The 10,704-nt window shown below is 35.9% G+C and overlaps 1 protein-coding gene across 1 annotated transcript in view; it reads right to left on the bottom strand.

The window, feature by feature from the left end:
* Nucleotides 1-9,147, bottom strand: part of LOC145682101 (uncharacterized) — a 52,125-nt gene extending 42,978 nt beyond the window's left edge. The window contains exon 1 of the mRNA XM_081753696.1: nt 8,332-9,147. Coding sequence (XP_081609822.1) covers nt 8,332-9,147 — 816 coding nt within the window. The remainder of the gene's footprint in view (nt 1-8,331) is intronic.
* Nucleotides 9,148-10,704: the final 1,557 nt, after the last annotated feature.

Raw genomic sequence — 10,704 nt, forward strand, 5'->3', positions numbered from 1 at the left:
AGTAAGGAAAGCAATATAACATTTGTCAAGTAGAGAAGGAAACATAAGCCAGGAAGAGAAGAGAGTAGAACATCTTTTCCTGCATATCACTTGCGGCCCTCTTTAAAATACCCCCTCCATCCCATTCTATGTATCAGCATTGTCAGGTGTAAACAATGTGGTCACATGTCACTTTGAAGAGTTTCAATGAAACTGGTTATTTTGGTGGTTATGGTGCACTCCAGATCAGAAAATCCTGGATCCGACCCTGTGTGGTATTGAAGTTATATTTCATACCTAAATTAGAAATATGTAATATTTTACATGGCGCAATTTGAGAAAATGCAATTTTATGTTGCGTTGGCAACACTGCTTGTTTATCTAGAGGTATTGCAGAGTATCTAGAATAATTTCCCCTTCAATATTTCACACAACATGGTAAAAAAATTTCATTATATATATATATATATATATATATATATATATATATATATATATATATATATAGATAGATAGATAGATAGATAGATAGATAGATAAATAGATATAGATATAGATATAGGTAGATAGATAGATAGATATAGATATAGATATCGCGAATCCAAGGGCAGGGTTATAGGTGTTATAGCCTCCCTTGACGCTCAGGTATACACTGGATAAAATGAGCTTCAATACTACTTTCTTTACACTGGATAAAGCGGAAAACCATAGCTTAGCCCTTCCCTTGATCATATCCTGGATCCACGGCTGCATATATATATATATATATATATATATATATATATATATATACAGAGAGAGAGAGGGAGAGAGAGAAGGCTGTATACATCAGCATTGGATTTTATTTCAGGAAAGGATTGAGGAACGGGTAAGAAACATTTGTGTTGTACGTGCAATGTGAAAAAATGATCAAAAATGTATTTCGGGGAGGGTTGAGCCCGATACCCAAGTAGCATTTTGGGTATCGGGCTCAACTCTCCCCGAAATACATTTTTGATCATTTTTTCACATTGCACGTACAACACAAATGTTTCTTACCCGTTCCTCAATCCTTTCCTGAAATAAAATCCAATACTGATGTATACAGCCTTCTCTCTCTCCCTCTCTCTCTCTGTATATGTATATATATATATATCTATATATATATATATATATGCAGCCGTGGATCCAGGATATGATCAAGGGAAGGGCTAAGCTATGGTTTTCCGCTTTATCCAGTGTAAAGAAAGTAGTATTGAAGCAAATTTTATCCAGTGTATACCTGAGCGTCAAGGGAGGCTATAACACCTATAACCCTGCCCTTGGATTCGCGATATCTATATCTATATCTATCTATCTATCTACCTATATCTATATCTATATCTATTTATCTATCTATCTATCTATCTATCTATCTATCTATCTATCTATCTATCTATCTATATATATATATATATATATATATATATATATAATGAAATTTTTTTACCATGTTGTGTGAAATATTGAAGGGGAAATTATTCTAGATACTCTGCAATACCTCTAGATAAACAAGCAGTGTTGCCAACGCAACATAAAATTGCATTTTCTCAAATTGCGCCATGTAAAATATTACATATTTCTAATTTAGGTATGAAATATAACTTCAATACCACACAGGGTCGGATCCAGGATTTTCTGATCTGGAGTGCACCATAACCACCAAAATAACCAGTTTCATTGAAACTCTTCAAAGTGACATGTGACCACATTGTTTACACCTGACAATGCTGATACATAGAATGGGATGGAGGGGGTATTTTAAAGAGGGCCGCAAGTGATATGCAGGAAAAGATGTTCTACTCTCTTCTCTTCCTGGCTTATGTTTCCTTCTCTACTTGACAAATGTTATATTGCTTTCCTTACTGAATACTTTTCCTTCAACCTTCAGAAAATTGACTTATACTATTGCTTTCGCAATACTCCGCTTTCTTTTGAGCTCCAAACGGAAACATGACTGCAGAAAGGTTCGGCAAGTGTTGCTATTTTCATCGCTAGCTTCTCATTTTAGTTCGTGTATACTATATTTACAAAGAAGAGGGGTACACGTGCACCGGTCCATTCCCCAAATCCGGTCCTGATACCACATTCATTATTCAGTGTAACAAAGGACAATACCGAATCACTAACATCAACGTTTTGGAGATCTCTAATAACTCAAATAATTAGCATGGAAGGTGTAAAGCGCATCAATTGTATCTTCGCGTCAAATACTATGATAATGATGTAAACTTTCTAAAGACTACTTCGAAAACGTGCTCACATATCACGTCTTACCAAGTAGATGCTTAGAAAAGACTTAAATGATCATGTCATTTACAACAATTGTTATTTCAAACCGTTTTAGAGATACCAAATACACGGATAATGATTATTATATTGCTTAAAATGACGTATTTGTGTTAATTTTTAATAATGATGCTTGATAATGTTGCTTTCCTTTGCTTCTGTAGCATTACAACAATAGTTTTTGGTGGTTTTAATTACAAGTCGCAGTTACTGTACATTGTTTTAAGCAGTGTTGCCCAGTGCAAATAATGGAGCTAAACTGCAAAATATTTTAAACTTACTCGTAATTTGTTTTATGGTGCAAGAATGTTTTCAAAAGACGCGTTTTTTCATAGTCTTTGGGCTAATGTTAATGTCAAAGTTTTCGTTCCAGCAATACATGTAAATGCAAATTGTAACTGAAATTAAATGTAACTGATAACTTTTCAGTAACACTAGTTGTTCCCCCTAAACCTTAGGCCTGTGTACACTTTAGATTAAAACCGTGCTTAATTAAAAGTTCTAATTACACCATAATTACATTTCACTTGCTTTAGTTTGACCACTGACCACCTCAAACTCGATCCATACCATATAGCTGTCTATATTCAATTATTCCAGGACTTACAGTTACTAATACACATTGGGTTGATTTTTGGTTTGGCTTGTTTTAGTTTAACGTCCCACGCTTATGCTAGGATGGATAAAGGAGACGTGGAGCTACTGATTACAGTGGAATCTACTTCGGTCGTTGAACTTCACCCCCACTTTTAATCGAACTCGAGACCACGAGAACTGAAGTCAAGCTTGCTAGCCACTGGACCAAAAAGGGGTACTCACATTGTGTTGACTTAAATCATTGTCAGGGTTGCCAGATCCAAACATGAAAAAGTAGCGTATCTTTGCTCCAAAATAGAGGATTTGAACTATTTGTAACCCAAATATATAGACATTAATTATTTGACAACTAATGACTGGCAGGCACGTAGCCAAGGGAAGGGGGTCCTGCCCGGACCTCCCCTTCGAGACCAGAAATGAAAAAAATAGAGAAGGATGAAACAAAATGAAATGAGAAAAAGAAGGATCAGCGTTAAAAATAAACTACAGGAAGCTTTTGGTTACTCTTTCTTATGAGGAAATTTGTATTACTTGCAATACATGGTGGCGAGGTGAATGAGATATCCTGGAAGAGTCAGGGAATTTGAAAATTCTAGAAAAGTTACGAAATTCTCAGAATTTCTGCTATTAGTCAGGGAGATTTCCAGCTTCCGAAAGCATAGTGCCGTTGTGTAACATCGTGAACATTTTTATCAATTTTTCGTCATCGCATCCTTGCAATATCAAATATGTTATTTCAAAAACAATTTTCTACTGCTCTTTTAACCTGTTATTTGAAACAGACAGTAGTTGACGGAATAATCAAAACAAAAATATATGTGGAAAGAAAGTTCTGTTAATATTTGATTCAACAGAAAAAGGAACGAAGATATTGCAAAATATTTTACAAGACATTATTGAGAATATACTTTTTATAATAGTTGAGGTCATAATGAAAAGATAATTGTTGTATTTGAATAAACAGAGGAAGGAAGTAAATATTGTGTAATCTTTTTCAGTAGGTTTTCTTTTTTAATTTATAGTTGGTTGGCCAACGGTGATTTTGGCGGTACTGCAAATCGTTATGCCAACAATTATTTGCAACGTTGGGCCAACAGAAAATTGTGTACAGTTGGCCAACCAACTAATGGACGACAGTGAGCCAACCATAAAGGAATTGAGCCAACGAAATTCTAACAAAATGCCAACGAGAAAATCACAGTTGGCCAACGATCGTTAACCTACAATCTACCAACTATGATATGGTTGGGCCAATGGAATGCCAACAAAACACCTACGTTGAACCACTGTTTGTTTTCGCTTGTTGGCATGGATGGTTGTGGATTGTCGAATTTGCCGTTGGGATTTTGATAGTGGCTTTGCCAACGATGCCTATAAATAGACAACGGTTGGCACACCGTTTGACAACGAAAATGTTATTTGGGTAGTTATCCCCTAAATACGCAACTGTACATCAGTCAACCGTTCCCATATTATCGAACACAGAAACGAAACAAAGTTTGAGTACGGGCAATTTTAATAGCTATCATTATCAATATTCGAGACGAGACCGAGACTTTCGAGACTGACCTAAGTCTCGTCTCCGTCTCGTTTCGATTTATAGACGTCTGTTTCGGTCTCGGTCTCGTCTCGGTATACAAAAGTCCGTCTCGGTCCCGTCTCAATATATAAAAGTCCGTCTCGGTCTCGGTACCATCCCTAAAAACGGTATCGCATCGCAGTTTGCTACACAAATTCCTAGAAATGCGATGCAAACGAAAAATTGTATCGCAAAATACGATGCACCTGTGATCATAATTTATTACCGAAGCGGGCTACTTTTGCAACAGGAAACAATTTATCATTATCTTTCCTTTATGACGATGGTTCTCTTTACATACAGTTAAAGCTCAGTGATTATCTTCTTGAAAAAGCGACGTTTAACTTAAGGTGTCTGTTGGCACTCAAGAACACAACTGACTACTGACTATAAACCAAACTATTAGAAACAGACCATAGAACTGATAATAGAGATCATATCCCCTTCGACATTTTATTGTATCTGTAAAGAAAGTGGCTCAATCGACTCTCCAAAATGCAAGACTAGAGCTTACTTTCCAAAAACTAGATTACTAGCTAAAATGCAAACCTTAGCAGTACTCTTATCTGCTCTTCTATTTTTCATATTTGTTTCATAGTATTAACCTAGTAATATATTTATAATGTTTTGCTATGTTCACTGATTTTACGTACATTGAAAAATAATGTTCAGTTACATTAAAAAATAGTGTTCAGTTTAAAATGTTTAAAATATGGAAAACTAGTTAGATAAGAGTAGCAGTTGGCTACAATTAGGAACAGGATTTTGCTGAAATAAGTTATTTTGTTTTATCGTAAAAAATGAACTAGATTTCGTAGAGTGTAATTCCAATTACCCGTGTCTTTGTCATTACGAATTCATAACGTAATTTAAAAAAAAAAAAAAAAACTTTATATGGACACATTCGAAAACAGCTACCAGCTTAAACAATCTGTAGACTGACCAAGTTAAAACTTTTAAAAATGTAATGCTGTTACTTTTTCTATATAATATATATTACTAAAATATAATATGCCAAAATATAATATATATTACGCACTTTTATTAAGCAACTAGTGCTTCTTCAGTTTTCTCACTCACCTCGTTTGTGGTGAATACTCTGCTGCCTGGAAAGAAGGTTATTGACGTCCTGTTGTCCAATACAAGCATGAGTAAATGACCAATACGGAAGTATTACTCGTGGTATATCAATGCTACAAACACTGAACTTACGACACGATAACATGACATTAGTAAAGAAGCATGCGAAGTTTCGATTTCTCTATACTTTCGCGCACACTCATATGTCAACTGAATTTCCTTTATTACTACGATTATTGTTTACTGCTTTTTGTCTATTTCTTTGTGCAGGACAAGGATTTAGAAATTCTCTGGAACTCAACTCTCTAATACCATGTCAGCTCTGTGATCGAAAGTATTATCTGGCAACCTCATAGCCATTGAGGAAAATGTTCAAAAGTAAACTATTTTTCCCCTTTTAAATCCATAAATTGATTTGTAAATTTCAGTCACTATTCCCCTTGGTTCTGTGCGTGCTGGGAAACTTTTAAGTAAAATTACAATGAAATATTGGCAAACGTTATTGTTGTCACGATCAGTAACGTACGAAGATTTCACCAAGGAGGCGAGGGGTTCAAGCTCCCAAGTTTTATTGGTTCAGGAATTTTGTATACATATCTTTGTAAACAAACGTTTATTTCCTTAATATTTGGTTCAAATTAAGGTAAAAAAGTTTAAAACTCCCCCTTACGCACGCCATTGGTTGCAATAATCCTTAGCAGCACACTTTATAGGATCTAGGTTACCTAATGCTCTGTATGTTAAGAAATTCTTAATTCAAAAAAGAAAGCTGAAAGGTATCTTGACAACGAGGTTTAATGTGAATGTTGTTCAACTCCCCCCCCCCGAAAAAAAAAACAACTGTAGATGAAATGCCCGGTCTTCGCACGAAAACAATAGGTTTATAGAAAATAATTCAATCTGGTTTCCCTTAGGATACATATTTTAATGAAACTGTAATTCTAAGTCATGCTTCACAAATCAACAAAAATTGAACACTAATATTGACATAGAATTGAATCAAATTGGATATGATGGGGCTAACTTCACACCCCCTTCAAACTTTTGTTATTCTATTTCTCTGTACTGTGTATTACACAAATTCTAAAATATGCGGCACAAATCAGCACAAATTGAGCATTAAATATTGGCATAAGTTTGAATCAAACCAAGTTTGTGGAAGGCCAACTTCACATTCCCTTGAGACCATTGTTACTTATTTCCCCCGTCTTTGTATAACACAAATTATAAAACATGCGGCACAAATCAGCACAAATTGAGCAAGAAATATTAGCATAAGTTTGATTCGAAGTCGAGTTGTTGTTAATTTCGCAACTCTCCCCAGCTGGATCCAGTTTCTACTTTCTACTCCTATTTCTTCGAGATCCATCTTAATATTGTCCTCCGACCTTGTCCTAGGTCTTCTTAAAGATCGTTTCTCGATTGGATTTCCAATAAAAACTTTGAAAATGTTCCTACGTTCTTCCATTCTCGTTGCATGGCCTACCCACCTGAGCCTCTTACATTTAATAACCTTAACAATGTTTGATAAAGGGTATACATTATGCAGTTTCTGGTCCGAAAATTCGTCTCAAGATTTTATTGTCAAATACTTTCAGTCTGCGTTCTTCCCTCAGTGTAAGTGACCATGTTTCGCAACTATATAGCACAACAGATATGATTATTATTTTATATATTTTAGGCTTCAAATTTCTCGACAGAATTTGCGACGACAAAAGATTTTGAACCAATGATAACACGAATTCCCTGCTTTTAGTCGACATTTAATTTCTTCGTGTATGGTTGTGGTCTATTAACATTGATCCTAGGTACTTGAAAGTTTTACACCATTACACTTGATTTATTAATAGATATGATTACAACGTATTTTTAATATATATTAAATATACATCTTGACCTTTATACCTATTTTAAAAGATATACAAGATAAAGAGCAAATTTTGAATAGTTAGTTATAAAAGAAAAACTTCTTCTAATAATTTTCCAAGAGGTAATGTACCTAAAATGGAAGCCACATTTCCTCGCTGAACTCCTATGCTGATACGTTGTATCAGGAAAGTAGTAGCTCGCTTGTCACCAGTAACGTGTGCTATACGTTGGCCTACTTGTTTGATGAAATTGAGCCCTTCGAGGCCCCAAATGCCGCTCGATTCAATGGCTACGGGCACGAACATGTATCTATTGAGCAGATCTTTATATTTTCTTCTTTTCTCGCATTCTCTGCGGGCTGCAATAGCTCCTTCTCGAGATGAAGAAAGAGTGAGATTAGATGACGCGAAAGTGTCAGAGCAGGTGAAATCCCAGAGAAGAATCCTTCCCCTCTTCCATGGTTCCATGTTACCTGGTCTTTTGCCATCAGATCTGTTACACCCCACAGATTCACGAACAGATGGAACTTCCGCCGATGTGAGTGCTCTCCAGATAATGTCATTCACGTTCGAATGCCTCACATGTCTTCCGGAGGTACTTATACAAGACAGACTGTGTAGACCATTCTGCTTGACTGATGCACCACATTTAGAGCAATTGTGTGATTCACAGATGTCTACTCCTAGGCGAAGTGCAACTGCAATACGAAAACTTTCGTTTGGAAGGTGCAGTCCTAGGGTGTGTGAAGGTAATGCCTGTAGCCAAGCACCTGAAATTGCTGATGAGGAGGCGAGAAGTCTAGCCTTATCCTCTTGACTGTCTGCTTCTTGTAATAACACTGATTGATGTAATTTGATGATTGGCTTGTCCCAAATTGATTGCGAACTTCTGCCCGTTATTTCAGGAGGGCTTAAACCAACTAGGTTAGACCACTCAGATGTGCAGTCTTGGACATCAGATTCTATGTGAGGCTCATTCAGTTGGTTGAGGAGTATCTGAATGGTATGCCGGGAGCCATAGAACGACGCTAAAAATGAAGGATACGCCAAATCGACAGCCCGACGAATACCAGGACCTCCAGAATCAACTGGAAGGGAGGCCTGTATCCATGCGTTGCTATTTAGGTTACAGTTGAGTAACGATTCCAGTCCACATTTCAGAACGGTGTCAAACTTCTCTAGTAAATCTACTTCACGCCAAGAAGTAGAGCAGCGTAAAAAATAGATTATTCTTGGTATGGAGAACGACGCACGAAGGAGATAAAAAGCTGAATGTGCGGAGACTAGGGCCAGACGTGACAAGAAAAAATCTACCTTTTTAGTTTTCTCGACTAACAAATTACGTGTTTCCTCAGGTGAAAGGGCTGCACCAAGTAGAAAGGCTGACGAGGTTGTGATAAGTTGTATTCCCGGTGCTGAATTTTTAAATTGTGAATATAATACTTCTATTTGATCTTGTGGAATTCCTAAAAATCCTACTTCACACTTCAGAAAATTTAAGTGTAGTCCGATGTCTGCTGCCATAGTTCGAATATTGTGTAGTTCACTTATAACTGTGTCAGGATCTCCTGCTATAGTGCCATCATCTAAGTACCAGATATTTAATTCAGTGTTAATCCTAGACACTATGGACTGAATTGTCATGGCGAACAAAGCGGGACCTAGAGGATCGCCTTGTTGTACTCCACGTTGCGAGAGTATAATCTTATCACCTAGAATTGATTTGAAAGTATCCATTTTGTCGAAAATATTAGTCGATATTTTGACACATCAATAGTTTGAAGTATTACGATCCCGAAGAACTTCCATGTATTTAGTTTTCTCTGCATTTACTTCTAAAGCCATGTCCCTGCAAGCGTTTAATAAGACGTCTGCAGTTGTTTGTATTGTTCCTACATCAGATTTACAGCATCTGCGTACGGCATACATGGTGAATACCATTCAGCTTTAGGTCCTGCTAGCTGTTTTTCATTTTTCTTATAGCGCACTCCAGAGCAAAGTTGAATAAGAATGGCGACAACGCATGCAATTGTTCAGGCCCTTCTCAACGTGAAAGATCGAGGACAAGAATTTCCTTACTCCAAAATTAATCATAATCTTATCAAAATTAACATAAGCTAATGATATGAATTCAAGAACTATGAAAATTGACTATGGGTTACTTCACACTTGGCGGAAATTTTATTTCTTGAATAAAAAGTGCATTTTTGCGAACTATGGATAGTATTATCAAAACTAACGTGAACCACCGTTATGTGCTGGAAAATTGTTCATGGGTCAGCCAACTTTACACTTAGCGGGAAACTTTATTTCTCAAATAAAATTTGTATTTTTGCGCAACTAATGATCCTTTAGCAAAGTTAACGTAAAATAACGATATGAGATGGAGATTTATTTAAATTGTTTAATGGCGGACTAATTTGACACGGTCAGGAAACTTTATTTCTTAAGTAAAAATATTTTTTGCGAAACTAATAATAGTTTTAGTAAAACTAATTGAAACTAACGATAAACTAAATACACAAAATGGAAAATTGTAAAAATTGTTTATAGGCTGCTAACTTCGCAATTGGCGGGAAAAATCTGGAGTAAAAAGTGCATTTTTTGAAAGTAAAGATAGTTTTAGCAAAACTAACCTAAACTAACGATATGAGACGGAGATTTATGAAAATTGTTTATTGGCGGGCTAACTTCAAGCTTGGCGGGCAACTTTATTCATGAAATAAAACTTGTGTTGGTGTTGGAATAAATTAACGTCAGTTTTAGCAAAACTATTGATAAACTATGAATATAATCTGAAAAATTATGAAAATTGTTCATGCACAGACTGACTTTACAATTGGCGGGACACTTTATATCTGAAGTAAAACGTGAACTTTTGCAAGACTAACAATAGTTTCAACAGAGCAGCTACACGATCGACAGGTAGTAGAAAATATGAAAATTGTTTGTGGGGTGACTAACTTCACACTTGGCGGAAAATTTATTTCTGGAATAAAGATTTTTTTTTTCGAAACTAATGATAAAGTAACAATATGAGATGGAGGAATGCTGAAATTCGTTTGTTAGTGGGAGCTGCAAAATTGGCCTATTCATTTGATTTTCCAATAAAAGGTGTACTATTGTGAAACTCATGATAGTTTTAGCAAAACTAACGTACGTTAACGATGTACATATAAACAAGAATTTTAGGAAAACGAAAAATGGATCAAAAGATTGCGATCTTAGCCAATAATTAGTTTTTGGATCAGAGGCCACAAAATTTTTGAACGGTCCCTCAATCAAGCTTTTGTA

The sequence above is a fragment of the Thermobia domestica genome, chromosome 3 (genome assembly GCF_964235325.1).
Source record: "Thermobia domestica chromosome 3, izTheDome1.hap1.1, whole genome shotgun sequence".
Lineage (NCBI taxonomy): Eukaryota > Metazoa > Arthropoda > Insecta > Zygentoma > Lepismatidae > Thermobia > Thermobia domestica.